The sequence below is a fragment of the Callithrix jacchus genome, chromosome 8 (genome assembly GCF_049354715.1).
Source record: "Callithrix jacchus isolate 240 chromosome 8, calJac240_pri, whole genome shotgun sequence".
NCBI classification, from domain to species: Eukaryota; Metazoa; Chordata; class Mammalia; order Primates; family Cebidae; genus Callithrix; species Callithrix jacchus.
In genome coordinates, this window is record NC_133509.1 from 69,915,029 (window position 1) to 69,932,393 (window position 17,365).

Genomic DNA, 17,365 nt, shown 5'->3' on the forward strand with positions numbered 1-17,365 from the left:
GAGGCATTTTAGGGATGAAAACCTCAAGACAGAATCTAAGCCAAGTTTCACATTACTGATTTCTTGTGATATTTGCTTCTGTAGAATCATTCAGTACAGTCAGTAGACTGAACTGACAAAACCCTTCAAGCCTTTGTTACCACTTTTCTACTACAGCCAGTAGCAAAACACAGATTTAGAGATGGACTGCTCTTAAAAGATGTTCAACCACCCAATCTTAAAAGATTGGTAGGTAGTTAACCACCTTCCTCTCCTGCAAGGTGACCCTGGACAGGACATTCTCTGGACTTGTTTCTCTTGGCATGACATACAGGATGTTGTGTAACACCTTGTTTTTCTTTAGCACTACATGCCTCCTCTCTGCTATGCATTTTATGTGGATTGTCCTGTGTAATTTTCACAATAGCCCAGATAATAAATGAGAAAACTAAGTCTCAGAGGAGAGCACCTGCTAACAAATGTCAGTGCAGTCTGATTTCTGAGCCTATGTCCTTAGGAACTTCCTGTACTATAAGTGAGATCTTTCCCAGCTATATATAATATGAATTCAGCATATTCTTCTCGGCCAAAATGATTTCCTGAAGTGGAAGTTAGGGTCCTGGAACAGTTTAAATCAAGGGGATGACAGGATGACAACAGAGAGCTCTCCAACCACAGGCCGAGCAGCAAACTTCCACTCCTAGCCTGAAACTGGCATTTCCTATAACCTTGCAATAGCCTCCCTCCCACACATACACTGTGCCCAGGCTGCCTGCAAAGCTTTGCTGGAGGTTGGGTGTCAGGTGTGAGAAGCTGCTGGCCGCTCCCTGCTCCCCTACAATGATCTACCTTCACCTCTGCCAGAGGATGGAACCACTCAGAACAGGAGGCCCATGGCAGCTCAAAGAAATTGATCAGAATAACTCATTTGTAAAAATCTGTTTAATAAATATACATAATAAAAGTACCAAAATAATTACCAACAATACACTATGTACACCATTTACAGGAGGGTAACACAAACCTTGACAGGTAGCAACTTTTAACCCCACACCACTGAAGGTTTAACACTCCTGGCTGTTACATGTCACAGGATACCACTGGGGTTAGTCACTCAAAGCACAATAAATATAAAATGTGGTCCTTCCATGAAATTTTTGATAACATTATCCAAACTCCCACAAAGGTAAAGCTTAAAAGAAGTTTTCTTGGAATTTCAATGATCTTTCTTGTCCCCTACAAAAAGTTCACGAAAGTAACAAAACGAGGGCTGATCCCACCACAGTAAAATGTTTTGGGCCAGGCAGTGTGCAGTATGGATATAAGTACACCCTTTAAATTTTTTTTTTTTTTTTTTTTTTTTAAGAAAAATAAAACTCTCTTTTTGTACAAATATACAAGTCCACGTTCTTTCAGACCCTTTGTGCTCATAATGTCAGACGCTGGCCTGCAAACACACAGTCATCATAGGGGAGCTGAAAACAAAGGGAAAAAAAGAACGTTAAACTTCTGGAGCTCTGCCAAGCTATTGGGATGGGGAAGCTGCTACTGGAAATAACACTTGGACTCCATTCTCCGTAGCCCAAATATAGTGAACTTTACAGGTTGAGGGAGTTTGCCTTTAATGCTTCTCTTTTAAAAAAAACAGTGCGCTATTAAAAAAAAAAAAAGGCACATTCTTGGGATACTGGTTATACACAGAAATTTGAGAGATTCATTACATGGACATTCCTCTAATGAAGAGCAGCTCTAGGGGACTGGGAGGGTGAAGGGAAAGCCCCCCCGCCATTAATTTCACAGAATACTGAAGCAGTTCAGACTCACCTCATCCTCCGTGAATTCTGACTCTGTGTCATAGCTCTCCTCATCCTCACTCTCTGGCAGCATCTGAAGGTTTTCTAGTGTCAGCTGGCCCAGCTGCTGCTGTATCCGGGTGCTTGGGCGACCCCAGGTAAGCTGGTAAGGGGAGTAGCCCTGGTAGGTAACTCTGTTGACATCAGCCCCACACTTCAGCAGGAGCGACACCAAGTCAGGATTCTGCAGGTCCACTGCGAGGTGAAGGGCAGTCCGGCCATTACAGGGCTCCTGAAACCAAAAGGAATTTGAGATGCCTATGGCTGCGTTTGGAATTTCTGCTTGCAACACAAGCACGAGGAGCTTGACTCAGAACATGGGAGGCAGGAAGCACTCACCTGAGCATTGACATCAGCACCCAAGGATACCAAAAGCTCCACGATGCCCAGGTAGCCATGGATAGAAGCTAAGTGCAGACACGTGTGGCCTGGAAGAACAAAAGGAAAAAAGCATAACCATTTGTTTCAACCCTCCTAAAGCAGCACCTTTCACCTATTCTTTTATGGGACAAACAGTCATGTCTTCTGAATTTTAAGAACCCCAGTCTGGGTTCTGAAGGGACTTTTAAAATGTATCCAATAGGCATATTGCACACATCTTTTCTCGATCTTTCACAGGTTGGGAGTTTAAGCTCTTTCCTGGACTCCCTAAGTTGGCCCACGTGCCCTTTCTGCATGTCACCTGCCCTCTGAGGGGGTGGGGCAGGGCAGGAAGGCAGACATACCATTGTAGTTGGTAGCTTTCAGGATGGAGTGGAGGTGTGGGGTGGTGCAGGCCTGAGTCAGGACTCCCACGCTGGCCAGGCAGCCCTGCTCACAGGCAAGGTGTAGGGGGGTATTTCCTCGAAAGTCTCGGAGCTCAGGATCACAGCCAGCTCCCAGAAGTGCCTCAGCAATTTCTGGCTGGTTGGTGATCACAGCCAAGTGTAGTGGAGTCTACCAGTGCAAGAGAAACCAGAGAGAGTAAGCCATGAATCAAACCCACACCCCGAGTTCCCCGGATCCCCAATGTCTCCTGGTTGGGTGCTGCTCCTCCCAGGTGGGAGGGTGGGGAGGGCTGGCAAATAGCAGAGGCTCCAGGTGGGTCATAAAGACCTCACCAAATCCATAGAATTTCCTTCCCTCTCTAGGATGGGGGCTGATGCGAAGTAAACGGCAGGGGTGAATAATGCCCAGTGGCCCTTAATTCAGAAAGGATCTGGGGTGACTCTGCTACATCAGCTCTGTCCCAGGGTCAAAGAAAGCCCGGGCCAGGCACGTGCGCACCTGCTGCAGGTTGTTCTGGAAGTTGAGGAAGGCCACGTCTCCCTTCACCTGGCGGATTACTTCCATGGTAAGTGCCTTTTCTTCATGGATGATGGCCAAGTGCAGGAACCTGTGGGGAAGAGGGAAAAACCCCCAGGGGTGGTGAGTGCACCGCGTGGGGCCCAGGGAGGCGCGGGCTGCGGGGGATTGCGCAAGGCCGGGGTTTCTGGAGGCCGAGGCCGCGGTGTTTTCCGCGAGGTTATTATGAGCTGAGTGTTCCTGGCAGGCGCCCAGGGACTTTCCGCCCCCCTCCTTCAGGCCTCGGCGGGCGCCGGCCAGACCGCCCCGCCCTCCCGCCGGCTCGGAACGCCCTGTACTTCCCCTCCCGGCTGCAAGGCGCCCGCCAGCGGCCAGAAACTCCCGCCCCGCCTTATGCAACCGGGGACTTCGCGTCCCCACCGCCGCCCCGCCCCCGGCCTAGAGGACGGATGGGGGGGAGGGGGCGTGTGGCGACGCTGCGGTCCACCAGAGCCGAGCCTCTGCCCCTCCTAGTCCAGCCGGAGTCCCGCGCGGCCCTGCGGCCCTGCAGCGTTCGGCGCCGTGCAGGAGCCCCGGGGCGCCGCGGTGCTGGCCCGGCTGCAGCGCTGGTCCCCGGGCTCGGGCTGCAGGCCCAGCACCCCCCAAGCCCCGCCTGCGCGCGTCCGGTCCTCCCAACGACCCCTGGCCCGCGCCACTTACGAGTCCCCGTCCTCGGTGAGCTGCTGCTTCCAGGGCTCGGCGCCGTGCTGCGCCTCCTGCGGCTCTAGGCGGATCTCCCGCAGCTCCTTGACCATCTGCTCGTACTCCTCGTCCTTCATAGAGTCCAGGCCGCTGTCGTGGCGGTCGTCCAGCAGCCGCTCCTTCTTCAGCCCATCGCGGAGGCCCTCCATGGCCCACTCGGCTGCCTGGAACATTGCTCGGGCGAGCTGTGGGTGCTGCTGCGGGTGCGCTGGGCCGCGGGCTGCGCGCTGCTTCCTCGCTGGAGCGCTGGCGAACGGTACGGCGGCGCGGGCTGCTGTGGGCTCTGCAGCGCCGCCCCAACGCCCTTATAAACGCTGGCTGGGGATTTCTCTGGGGCGGGGTCAGGCGCGGGGAATTTCCAAGCCAGTCAGACCAGAAAAGAGAACTGGCTTCGTCCTCTGCTAGGGGGAAAAAGAAGCCTAAACCCTGAGCTGGGGTTCATCGGAGAAACTCCCTGCGATGAGGCACTGGGGTCACGGACAGGGAACTTTTTGATGAGCGCCGAGTGGCTGGAAAGTCCTTCCTACCAGGCCCCCTGCCCCCGGTACTTCCCTGCAGCCTGCACCCTGTAATCCTGTCCCTCTGCAAGTTAACCATTTTTCCCTGGGGTTTCCCACGATCGCTTTGAATTGGGGTCGTCGGCTGCTGAGATCCCAAGGACGCCGACCTGATGGGCAGTCCTTCTTTGGGGTTTGCCAACCTGCCGGTCTTTTCCGTTTTTTGATCTTTTGAAAACGCAAGAGTGGAAATGATGGCTGGGTGTAGGGATTTGCTTTCCGCAGACTTCTCTCTAAGGGGAAGGACGCACTGTGATTAGAAGGCTGCAGGCCGCCGACGTGTTTCTACCAATACCAGGCTCTTTGCAGCACCGGGACGCTTAGCTTCTCCACCCCCACCCCCACCCCCACCCCCACCCCCACCCCCACCCCCACCCCCACCCCCACCCCCACCCCCGCACACCCCGCCAGATAGAAGTTGTGAAAGCTTTGGAGTGAAAACCTAAATCCTTGGAGAACTCTCAAATAAGTTCCTATGGAAGAAGAGCTCTGTTGACTGGGGGAGGGGTGAACTCTCCCTGTACGGGGGAAACTGCTAAATAGGACCAGGATTTTCTTCCCCCTAAGTAAAGCTAGGTGCTAATCTTTGTAGTAGTGGTTGTGGATACTTTGCAATAACAAAATAACTATTGTGTTCCTAAGTAGCGATTTTGTTCATGCTCTCTGACCTACATTGTGCTGCTGCAGAGAATGGATCCTGAGCCTACTTCTGGGTGCAAACTGAGCAATTCTCCAGGAACACTTGGAGAAGGAGACTGAAGAATGAGTTTAGTTAGTACCTTAAACCGCGCTTGGACCGTAAGGACCACTAAGAAACTAGTTGCCAGGCATCCTGCGGGAGGCTGAAGGCAGTCTGGTCCTGCCCGCCCCTCCTTGCTCCATTGTCCGGGGGGACGGTAGCAGTTGGACTCATTCATGCCACCCAGGTAGAAAGGGGTTTGGGCTCACTGTGCTCTGGTTTTACCTGCAGAAATAGAATTTTTGCTCTCCACCCCATCTCCACCTCCAAGTCTACAAGTCATGGACTGAATTCTACTTGATAGAGTTGGTATAGGCAAAAGAAAGCAAACTTCAATCAGAGCTCTTCAGGATTAGTCCCGGGAGGCCTCTATAGTTCTGCAGAGATTTCTGGTGATTATTGCAGTCATCTTTACCTTGACTGGCCATGTACTAACCAATCCTTCCCCTCTCTTCAAATCTCCACCTTTCCCCCAATATTAGAATATAAGAAATCTGACTCAACAGAGATAGACCAAGTGTGAAGGAAAAAAAATTAAAATCAGATAGAACCTCCAGGGTAGTAATGATCACATGTTACAATGAAAACTTCCCAGGGATAGACACCATTGTCTCTGTAGGCTTATGATATGCAAATACACAATGATTGCGGCAAGATGAAACGTGACTGCAGTCGGAGCATCTCAATTCTGGGTTCTGTCTTTACTGAACTGCACATTAGTTGGAGAGATCAGTTAACATTTTTGTGGTATACTTACTTTTTTTTTTTTTTTTGGTATACTTACTTTTATAATAAGATTGCTTCTTAAGGTCTTTTCTAGCTTTAAAGTCGTATTACTTGTCTACAAATGCATGCCTGACTCTGCTTCTGTAAGGGTGACTATGGCTTTTGGAAATGCCATAAATTTTTGAAAGAACTCCAGCACTTTATGCATCACATTGTTAGTTCTCAGAAGTAATCCTGTAAGATAGATATTGTTCCTACTTTCCTAAAAAGAAACTGAAATGCATAGAAATTTACCCAGAAACCCCTTGGCAGTATATTAATCATTTGGCCAAAGCAGTCTTAGTATTAACACTTTTGAAAACACACTGTGAAAATCAGACCGACTACCCTATAATTTGGAATACACTCAAAACGATTTTCTACTCCGTTAGGGAAAATAAAGGGTGGATGTCCCCCAACCCCCATCTGGGGATATTCATTTCTTTTAAATATGTACAGAAACATCAAACTCTAAATGTCCCTCTTATAGAGGATACATCAGAAGAAGATATTTGGCTGAAGGCATAAAAATGGTTGTAAAAAATAAAAACATAAAATAATTTAAAAAATAAATAAATAAAAATAAGGTTTTTTTGCTACCACCTTCTATAGTTTTTATATTTCTGGAAGCCTTCAGGATTTGGTGGTCTTTATTCCTAATTGTTTCGTGTGACACCTAGTGGTAAGAGTAAGGCATTCCTTGATTTGTCACCGTGCCTTCTGAAAAAATTGGGAGGTACTGAGCCTTGATGAGTTGTCCCTACAGTGGAGATTCCCAAGGAGGTATCTTTTGTTTTCCTGCAACTTTAGGAAATAGTTTTGAATAATCTGATCCAACAGGTTTTCTCCCCATCATCTATAGTGCTATATGGTTTAAGTCAACAAACTTTACAATATCAGTAAAAAAGAATATACACTTGGAAATTAGAACCATGAGCAGATTGGGCAGAACACATGGAAAGGGTCTGATTTTGATTTGGAAAGACCTTTATGGGTCGGGAATGGTGGCTCACTCCTGTAATTTCAGCACTTTGGGAGGCTGAGGCGGGAGGATTGCTTGCCACCCAGGAGTTGGAGACCAGTCCGGGCAACAAAGTGAAACTCTGTTGCTACAAAAAACACAATTAGCAGAGTGTGGTAGCAGGTGCCTGTAGTCCCAGCTACTTGGGAGGCAGAAGTGGGTGAATCGCTCAAGCCAGGGAGATGGAGTTTGCAGTGAGCCGTGATGGCACCACTGCACTCCAGCTTGAACAACAACCGAGACCCTGTCTCAAAAAAAAAGACCTTTAAGCTACATATCTTTTCCCACAGAAAAACAAGGCTGGGTGTGGTGCCTCACACCTGTAATCCCAGCATTTTGAGAGGCCAAGGTGGGCAGATCACCTGAGGTCAGGAGTTCAGCACTGATTTTCTCAGATTTTTCTTCTCCTTGTTGTCAAACATTTTAGCTAACCATAACCATTTTTAAAAACGTTAAAACTTTAGGCTGGGTGCAGTGGCTCACACCTGTAATCCCAGCACTTTGGTGGGTGGCTCATGAGGTCAGGAGTTCAAGACCAGCCTGGCCAACACAGTGAAACCCTGTCTCTAATAAAGATACAAAAAATTAGCCAGGCGTGGTGGTGCATGCCTATAATCCCAGCTACTCGGGAGGCAGGAGAATTGCTTGAACCCAGGAGGCAGAGATTGAAGTGAGCCAAGATTGCACCATTGCATTTCAGCCTGGGTGACAGGGCGAGTCTCCGTCTCAAAAAACAAATTAAAAAATGTAGAGAACTAAATTTTTTTAATGGTTAGAACTAATTTTTAATATCATTTGGCCTTTTTAATGCATAAGGCAAAATAATAAGTTGCACCTCAAAGTTGCACCTTTGTATTTTGGCCCAGGATGCAGCCATAGGAAATGACAGGATGGCCAGTGATGCTCCAGGAGCACCCCCAGGGGAGAAGGAGCATCACCAGGGCCCGGTTTGTCTGCAGCCACTTCAGGCACTCCTCCTTCATGGAACATACACAATATGGACAAAACCTATTGCCTGAAGCGCTGGTGGTCTGGCAGCATGCAGAGGGTCTACAGATCCAGGCAGGTGATGCAACATCCTCAGGTTTTCTTGATATCATGAGCAGGGTGGCAGTGCCAACTGGCCTGGCCAATTTAAACAATTGTTTTGGCCCCAGCAAATTCAACTCTGGAATCAGGATAGCCATTGCTCAGTGCAGCTAGGCTGGAAGAGAGACGAGCCATGACAGAGTTCCTGAAGAGCAAGCAAGGGAGGTGCACTCCTGACTGGCAGCCCCACTGTGAAATTCTCAACTTATATTCTGCTTTCAATCTCAGGCTGTTTTCTTCCTGCTATAGTGGTAGAAACTGTCTGCATCCTCTTCAGAACATGGAGCCCCCAAGCTACATATGTTTTCCCATAGAAAAACAAGGCTGGGTGTAGTGCCTCCTGCCTGTAATCCCAGCACTTTGGGAAGCCAAGGTGGGCGGATCACCTGAGGTCAGGAGTTTGAGACCAGCCTGGCTAACATGGTGAAACCCTGTCTCTACTCAAAATACAAAAATTAGCTGGCACAGTGGTGCGCATCTGTAATCCCAGCTACTTGAGAGGCTGAGGCAGGAGAATCACTTGAACCCAGGAAGTAGAGGTTGCCCTCCAGCCTGGGCAGCAGAGAAACTCTGTCTCAAAAAAAAACAACAGTGCTCGCTTTGGCAGCACATATACTAAAATTGGAACGATACAGAGAAGATTAGCATGGCCCCCGCACATGGATGACACTTCTTTAATAAAAACAACACCAAAAAGAAAAACCACCACCACAACAAAAACAAAAAAACCAAACCAGCTGTCAAGGACCTTTATCTGTAGTGAAAATAGACTGCCAAATCCTTAATGTGTTTGCTTCTCTATAAATTCTGCAATTTAATGTGAATCAAAGCTTTAAAGGATCTCAAACTCAAATACTTACGCATAGGGAGCAGGCAGGTTTCATAGATGAGTGAAGCAGACCATTTGAGTCCAAAAGGAGTGGGATCTCCACCATCTTAGCTCAGACAACTTTGGCCATGTATTACTTTTGGTTCAGTAGTGACCTTCCTTTTTTTTTCATTTTTTTTTATGGTGCCGTGACTTGGAACCATTGTTAAAGAAAAAAAAAATTGGCCCAGCTCCATGGCTCATGCCTGCAATCCCAACACTTTGAGAGGCCAAGGCAGGAGGAGTTTGAGACCAGCCTGGGCAACATAGTGAGACCCTATATCTATAAAAATAAAAATAGCCGGCTCTGTGGCTCATGCCTGTAATCCCAGCACTTTGGAAGGCTGAGGCAGGTGGATCACGAGGTCAGGAGTTAAGACCAGCCTGGCCAAGATGGTGAAACCCCATCTCTACTAAAAATACAAAAAGTAGCCAAGTGTGGTAGTAGGTGCCTGTAATCCCAGCTATTTGGGAGGCTAAGGCAGGAGAATTGCTTGAACCCAGGTGGCAGAGGTTGCAGTGAGCCAAGATCGCACCACTGCACTCCAGCCGGGGTGACAGAGTGAGACTGTGTCTCAAAAAAAAAAAAAAAGGAAAGTAAAAATAATAAAAATAAATAAATAAATTAAAAAGTTAGCCAGGTGTGGTGGCACACGTCTGTAGTCCTAGCTACTTGAGAGACTGAGGTGGGATAATTGCTTAATCCTGGGATGTTGAGGCTGCAGTGAGCCGTGCTTGTGTCACTGAGCTCCAGCCTGGGCAACAGAGTGAGATCTTGACTCAAACAAACAAACCAACATGAAAACATTATGGAAACTAAACACAATAAACATTTCTGCATCTATTGGCTAAACAGCGCCTCCAAGCTTCTAGTTTACAACCTCTTTTTCATCCAAGGTCTGTTTTCATTGCATTTTGCTGGAGGCACAACCCTCTGCTCTTGGCATCACTGGGTCTCTGCTCCTATGTAACGAGACTGGGGACAAACTGTGTCCATCCCTGATATGCAGGACTGCTCTTGCCAGGCAGGATTGGAATTAGGGGCTCTAACCTCTGAAAAGTGAGTTTTTCCTCCCTCAAAGCAATTATTTATTTATTTTTTTTGTTTTAAGATGGAGTTTCTCTCTTGTTGCCCAGGCTGGAGTGCAATGGTACAATCTTGGCTCACTGCAACCTCTGCCTCCAGGGTTCAAGTGATTCTCCTGCCTCAGCCTCCTGAGTAGCTGGGATTGCAGGCACCTGCCACCATGACTGGCTAAGTTTTTGTACTTTTAGTAGAGATGGGGTTTCACTATGTTGGCCAGACTGGTCCGAAACTCCTGACCTCAAGTGATTCACCTGCCTTGGCCTCCCAAAGTGCTGGGATTATAGGCATGAGCCACCATGCCCAGCCCATTTGTTTTTTGAGACAAAGTCTTGCTGAGTCACCTAGGCTGGAGTGCTGTGTCATGATCACAGTTCACTCTAGCCTTAATCTCCTCTGATCAAGCAATCCTCCCACCTCAGCCTCCCATGCAGTGGGACCACAGGCACACGCCACTGTGCCTAGCTAATTTTTAAAATTTTTTGTGGAGATGAGTCTCTTTGTGCTGCCCAGCCTGGTTTTGAGCTTCTGGGTTCAAGTGAGCTTCACCTTCCAAAATGCTGAGATTATGGGTGTGAGCCACTGCACCCTGCCCCAAAGCAATTTTTAAACACTACACTGTAAAATAAGCATAATAAGTCCAACAAAGTTCTGATTTTTCTCATGATGACTACTTATGTTGTTTTAAGGAATCAGATTACATGAGTAAACATCTCTGGAGGTGTACCTGCTCTGCTGGTGCTCTAACCGCATACCCGTCTGCCTCTTGGGTAACCTGCTGTGAGGGAAGGAGGAAGCCTGCACGTGTCACCCGTGGCCAGAATTCCTGGCTCTCCCTCTTCATGGTTGTTGACAATAACCAAGCAATATTTATAGGTGTGTAGCATTGTTCATGGCCTGCTGTGTTCGGGGAGGAGTAGTTGGATCAGGAAGGTGGTAGAGGCTTAGCACAGTTTCCCCTGCATGCTAGCGCATTTGCTATTTTGTCTTGGGTATAAATTCATTCTGAGTTTAGTCAGGGTATGAGAATACTTAGCACTAGGGAACTTCCACACAAGAGCCTGGTACTTGGCAGGAGATGAGACAAATTATATGGGGTCCTTGTTCTTTGGTACATTAGGCTCATGATCCTTCTCAGCTGGGGGCGGGGGCTAAGCTGAATCCACCAACAGAAACCACATGGAGAGGTAGACACTTCCCCACTACAGTCTAAGGTCTTGGGAATAGTTTAGGAAAAAGGAAAACAGAATCAGAGCTGCTAAGAGAGAGAGACAGATACAAACAGAGTAAGGATTTAGGAAGCTTGATCTTGAGACTTTTCTTGTAAGCACTAAAATAATGCCTTTCCCAGACTTCCTTTTAGAGCCTCTATTCTCTGGAGTAAAACCTCAGAGTATTTGGATAAGTATTAGAAATTGAGATTGGTTTCTGAGGTTATTACTGGGGAAGGGTACCACAATAATACAGTTTCTGAAAGTTTTTCTTAGGTTAATTTTTTTTCTTTTGAGACAGGATCTCACTCTGTCACCCAGGCTGGGGCACAATCACAGCTTACTGCAGTCTTGACCTTCTGGGCCTACACAATCCTTCTGCCTCAGCCTCCCATGCAGCTGGAATTACAGGTACGTGCCATCACACCAGGCTAATTTTTGTATTTTTAGTAGAGATGTTGGCCAGGCTGGTCTCCAACTCCTGATCTCAGGTGATCCACCTGCCTCAGCCTCCCAAAGTGTTGGGATTATAGGCGCAAGCCATCACGCCTGGCCTGGCCAGGTTTATTTATTTTTTTGACACAGGGTCTCACTTTGTTGCCTAGGCTGAGTGCAGTGGCACGATCTCGGCTCACTGCAACCTCCGCCTCCTGGGTTCAAGTGATTCTCATGGCTCAGCCTCCTTAGTAGCTGGGACTACAGGTACCTTCCAGCATGCCTGGCTTATTTTTGTATTATTGGTTAAAATGGGGTTTTGCCATGTTGGCCACGCTGGTCTCAAACTCCAGAACTCAAATGATCTGCTGCCTCCCAAAGTGCTGGGATTACAGGTGTGAACCATCTTGCCTGGCCTATTTTTAAACACTGAAAGCAAATGAGAAACAGTGAGAAGGATCACAAATAGAAGTCATGAGCAGGAAAAAAGGGGAGAAATTGACCTGCAACATTTTTTCTTTGTTACTAGGTCTTTTTTTTTTTTTTAAGACGGGGTTTCACCATGTTGGTCAGGCTGTTCTTGAACTCCCAACTTCAGGTGATCTGCCCGCCTTGGCATCCAAAGTGCTTGATTACAGGCGTGAGCCACCATGGCGCCCGGCCTTAGCTGTCAGAGTCCAGTCCCATGACTGTGACATAGTCCCTCTGGATAAGTCACTTAGCTTGACTTAGGAATGTTCATCATTTCCTATATCTCAGGGCTGTTTATAGGGTAACGTGTAGTAATTATTTTGCTAAAAACACTACTATTTTCAGAAAGTGAGTCAAAGTAATGCATCACCAAATCTTTAAATGCTAATATTTGAAAATTGGGCCAGTTTGGAAGAGTGTGAGAAAAGAGGGAATAAAGTGTCTGTCCCTGTACTCACTGATTGAAACTCAAGCGGCTAGGCGGAAATGGGTGAGGTTGACAGCCCAGTATAAAGTTTTGCTAGAAATCTAAATGAACATTATGAAGAGAGAACAGGGAAGCACATAGATAACCCAGTCTCAATGTTGTCAGGGCATCAGAAAAACATTGTGCTGGATTTCAGAGCAAGGGGATGGGAGTCACAGGGTAAAGGGAGGAGACTGCGCAGAGCAGGAGCAGGGGCTACCGGAGTCCGGAAGGAAGGGAGCCAAGGGGGAATTTTCCCTTCACAAATGGCAGGGCGGAACACTAACACAAGGATCACAGTATATGCATGGTGCTGTCTGCAGTGACATCTTCTGGCCATTTGTGGAAGAAGTTTTCTCTGAGACATCACCGATTCTTGAGAAAAGGAATTTAGGAAAGTTGGGTTGAGGATGTACACTGGACTGGATATGGATTTTTGTGATTGTGGTACATCACTTAATATAGTTCCAAGAGAAAGACCCCCACTTTTTCTGTGACTGTTACTTTTCCTTCAGTCCCTGTAGCCAGTCAGCTCAGTGCATCCTGCTATTGAAATAACACCTGGATCATACTCTTCCTTCCATCTTCACTGTCCCCACAGTAGTGCAGACTGTCTTGTACCATGGTAGCTTCTTGGTACGTTTTTTTGAGGGGGGGCGGAGTCTTATTCTGTCGCCCAGGCTGGAGTGCAGTGGCACAATCTTGGCTCACTGCAACCTATGCCTCCCAGGTTCAAGCAATTCTGCCTCAGCCTCCCGAGTGTGCTGGGACTACAGGTGTGCATGCCACCACGCCTGGCTAATTTTTTATTTTTAGTTGAGATGGGGTTTCACCATGTAGGCCTGGCTGGTGTCGAACTCCTGACCTCAGGTAATCCACCTGCCTCAGCCTCCCAAAGTGCTGGGCTTACAAGTGTGAGCCACCAACGCTGGCTGGTACTTATTATTTATATTGTTCACTAGGACAGGGATTTGATATAATTATCTTATTTAATCTTCATGAACATTCTACTGGGGAGGGGATCATTTTAAAGGAAATTGTATTCATTTTAAAGGAGGTTGAGTTTCAGAAAGTTTCAGTAACTCACTTGGAAGGCAGTAGCTGGGAAATCTCAGATCCCACATTCTGATCCATCACCCTACACTGCTCCTCCTGTGGCTCCCCTCCATGCCCTACAGAGCTTGACTGCTCCTATTTTTAAAATTTTCAAAGGTTTTGGCATGGGGAGAAATAACACTGGGAGAAATGCCTGATGTAGGTGACGAGGGGATGGAGACAGCAAACCACCATGGCGTGTATGTACCTATGCAACAGTCCTGAAAGGTCTGTACATGTACCCCAGAACTTAAAGTACAATTTTAAAAAAAAGAAAAAAATGGTATTGGCATAAATCATACATTATACATAGTTTCAAAAATGATATATATCATATAAAATATTTATTATGTTATATAGTTCATATATACATAATTATATATACATGTGTACATGCATGCAAGCGTGCGTGCACGCGCGCGCGCGCGCACACACACACACACACACACACACACACAGTTAAAAATGAATTAATTTTTTTTTTTGTTTTGGATGGAGTTTTGCTCTTGTTGCCCAGGCTGGAGTGCAATAGCAAAATCTCAGTTTACTGCAACCTCCTCTACCCGGGTTCAAGCAATTCTCCTGCCTCAGCCTCCCCAGTAGCTGGGATTACAGATGCCCGCCATCAGACCCAGCTAATTTTTGTATTTTTAGTAGAGATGAAGTTTCACCATGTTGGCCAGGCTGGTCTCAAATTCCTGGCCACAGGCAATCCAGCCCCCTCAGCCCCCCAAAGTGCTGGGATTAGAGGTGCAAGCCCAGCAAAAATGAATTAATTTTTAAGTGGAAACGTAATACCTTCATGTGGTTAAAAAAAAAAACAAGCAGTCTAAAAAGGTTGCAATTACACAATTAAATCTCTCCTCATTTTTTTTGTTGCCCAGGCTGGAGTGCAACTGCATGATCTCAGCTCACTTCAACCTCCCTGTCCCAGATACAAGCGATTCACCTGCCTCAGCCTCCTGAGTAGCTGGGATTACAGGCATGTACCACCATGCCCAGCTGATTTTTTTTATTTTTAGTAGAGACGGAGCTCCACCATATTGGTCAGGCTGGTCTTAAATCCTGACCTCAGGTGATCCACACGCCTCGGCTTCCCAATGTGCTGGGATTACAGGTGTGAGGCACAGTGCCTGGCCTAAATTTGTTTTCACTGAGTCTTCTAATACACGTTTTCATCATATCATTTCCTGTAACTGAGTCTCTGTTGACCTACCATGGCCTGCAGGAAACAGTCTGAATTCCTCAGCTGCATTTAAAGCCCTCCAGAGTCAGACTCCATTTGCCCAGCCATTCCTCATTGCCATTTCCCCCCAGCACCAACACTTTGTGCCAGCTGCTCTGGCCTTCGTGCAGGCCTCTCCCTCCCTGTTCAAGGACCGCCTTCTTTCAGCTTCCTCACCAGAGCCCACCCTTTCCAAAACCCCTTTGCTGTCTTCTTGGAGCACTCTGCCTTCTTCTGAATCCTTCTAGTTCTTATAGCTTGTCTTGAATATTGGGCCACATATTGTCTTATACTGCTTAGTTGTTGCTTGTGTCATATTTTGACCCCTAGTTAAACATGGAATAGTGCTGGGTGGAGTGGGGCTGCTGGGTGGGGAGGAGACATTCATTTCTCCTGTCTGCCTTATTCTGGGTTTCCCTTGCCATAGTTTCAGGCATGAGTATCCCCTTTGCTTCATAATTCATAATTTGTCATACTTTTTCTTGGACCTCCTTCTCTGTTAACACCTTACTTTGCATGCAGTCAATTTCCTTCTTTTCTATGTAGAAATTATCTCAAGAGGTCTATTGGGTCCAACTTCTGCTTTCAGTGAGTAAAGTGTTATCATTCCCATTTTATAAAGGACGCAGACACTCTGAAATAAAGGCTATTAGGAGGATGGGGGCAAACCAAAGCTACCATATCCCAACCTGTCCTAGAGGAATGAAACATTAGTAGGAGAAGTGAACAGATTATAAATAGACCTAGATAGTGTCCTCCTTCCCTTTTCTTTTCTGTTGCCTGAGAGTAACCTCTGGGGTGGAACCCAGGGTAGTAGGGAAGGCTCCTTTTCAAACCTTCAGTTAAGGAGATAGGTGAGGTCCTGGAGGCTTGCTTAGTCCAGCTCTCCAGGGCAAGAGATTAACAGGAAATTAGGGCAGAAGCTCTAGTTTAGAGGAATAGATTAGCATTTGCTTGGAGTATTCCCATGTTAGAAATTCACTGGGAACATAGAATGGTGGGAGGGAAGCAGAATGAGAATGAGTGTGGTTGGTTGACAGGCCATCTGACAAGGTGTTGCATACTTAGACCTCTCATTGAGGACTGCAAGGCTAATGCCCATGGACATGTGACTGGCTGGCCCAGGTAGGTGTGTGGTGGCTAAGGCTCACCAGTTGCCCTTCTGGGGCACTCTTTAATGGCTTTCAGAAGCAGAGGTATTTTCAACACCAAAATTTCATGAGCTCAAGAGCTTGACCCAGTTGAACAGAGTATACATAGACTAATACAATCAATATTTAAAATAAGCCCATGGTGTACAAAGAATGATGTATGCTTTGCAGCCTGTCTGACTAAGGCAACATCTGGAACAATTTGTTTCCCAGGAAAGTTTCCCTTGAACAGGAAACCCTAGGCAGTTTAGATTATCCAGGTAGACTCCACATCTTGGACTTTGATCACAGAGAACTTCATTCAAATACGATTACATTTGAACATACACTAAATTGTTTTATAAAAGTAGTACAGGAGGCTATTAGATGTATTGAGCATCAGGGCATCACTGCAGCTTTCCACTGTTAAAGGCCTTAACCCTCTCACTTTTTTTTTTTTTTCTCTCAACATTGAGTCTAGCGATTTGTCAGGCCAGCTCGGGGTTATTATATCAGTGACAAGACTGGAAATTAACACAGAGTTATATGGGAGGGCTGTTGTCTGCAGAGTGTTGAACTGAAGCTAAAAATAGGTGGGGATTCCTGGGGCAGACTCCTTCATGGTCACAGACACCACAAAAGGAAAACTCAGCAGGGAAATTTGCTTTCAAGCCCTGCCCACAAGGGAGGGTAAAAGCCCCCACCTCTGTCATTCCCCACAGCTTCTGCTCCACAGGAAAAGCTCAGGACCACAGTGACTTTGGTGCTTTCAAAATGTCAGGGCTCTCACAGACAGGTTGTCACCCCTTCCCGCCCCCGGATTTCTGATCAAAGGTTTTCCCTCTGGGTAAATTCACTTTCTTAGTTCAAGCTCACATGTCTGTTCCTGACTGCCTGTAGCTATGTTTTATCACAGGCCTGATTAAGATAAAGGGAATGTGAAATATTGACACACAGGGTTAATGTGGAAAAAAAAAAGAAACTCTAAAGAAGAAAAGCTCTGTAGGTAGAGAAAAAAAACCTCATTAATTTGTCGTTTTCTTAAGCACTTTTTTTTTGGTGCCAGGCATTACACTGGGATATGGAGCATAATAAAAATAAATTTTTATTTGCAAAATAAAAATATATATGATTCCTGCTGTCAAGGCGCTTCTAGGCTGGTGAGAAGACCAGCAGGTAAATGAGTGATTCTAGTAGGGAGGGATCAGAGATGTGGCTGAGGCCTGAACAAGTGTCCTGGGAGCATGAAGCAGGGGAAGCAATGCCACACTGTTAGGGATGGTCCAGGGCAGCTGTTGAAAGACAAGTCAGAGTCAGGAGGGGGAAGAAGGATGTGCAGGCAGAGGGTTAAG

General features: G+C 46.8%; 1 protein-coding gene, 1 long non-coding RNA gene and 1 other non-coding gene across 3 annotated transcripts; 2 read left to right on the plus strand and 1 right to left on the minus strand.

Moving 5' to 3' along the window:
* Positions 1-903: 903 nt before the first annotated feature.
* On the minus strand, positions 904-4,139 carry NFKBIA (NFKB inhibitor alpha). Its single transcript, XM_002753821.6, has 6 exons — positions 3,816-4,139; positions 3,099-3,207; positions 2,558-2,768; positions 2,172-2,260; positions 1,804-2,064; positions 904-1,454 (listed from the first exon to the last, which is right to left on the minus strand). The coding sequence occupies exons 1-6, from the start codon at positions 4,028-4,030 to the stop codon at positions 1,407-1,409; spliced, it is 933 nt and encodes a 310-aa protein (XP_002753867.1). The 5' UTR covers positions 4,031-4,139; the 3' UTR covers positions 904-1,406.
* Positions 4,140-8,619: 4,480 nt separating this feature from the next.
* Positions 8,620-8,727, plus strand: LOC118145269 (U6 spliceosomal RNA). Its single transcript, XR_004730396.1, has one exon. It is a non-coding gene; the product is annotated as a U6 spliceosomal RNA (small nuclear RNA).
* A 1,941-nt stretch (positions 8,728-10,668) lies between these two features.
* On the plus strand, positions 10,669-17,136 carry LOC128928801 (uncharacterized). Its single transcript, XR_013521155.1, has 3 exons — positions 10,669-10,856; positions 11,493-11,602; positions 14,543-17,136. It is a non-coding gene; the product is annotated as an uncharacterized LOC128928801 (long non-coding RNA).
* The last annotated feature ends 229 nt before the right edge of the window (positions 17,137-17,365 follow it).

Coding starts and splice junctions, on each gene's coding strand:
- NFKBIA (XM_002753821.6), bottom strand. CDS start 4,030: ATGTTCCAGGCAGCCGAGTGGGCCATGGAGGGCCTCCGCGATGGGCTG. Junction 3,208..3,815: donor CTCACCGAGGACGGGGACTC/GTAAGTGGCGCG, acceptor TCTTCCCCACAG/GTTCCTGCACTTGGCCATCA. Junction 2,065..2,171: donor GTGCTGATGTCAATGCTCAG/GTGAGTGCTTCC, acceptor TTTTGGTTTCAG/GAGCCCTGTAATGGCCGGAC.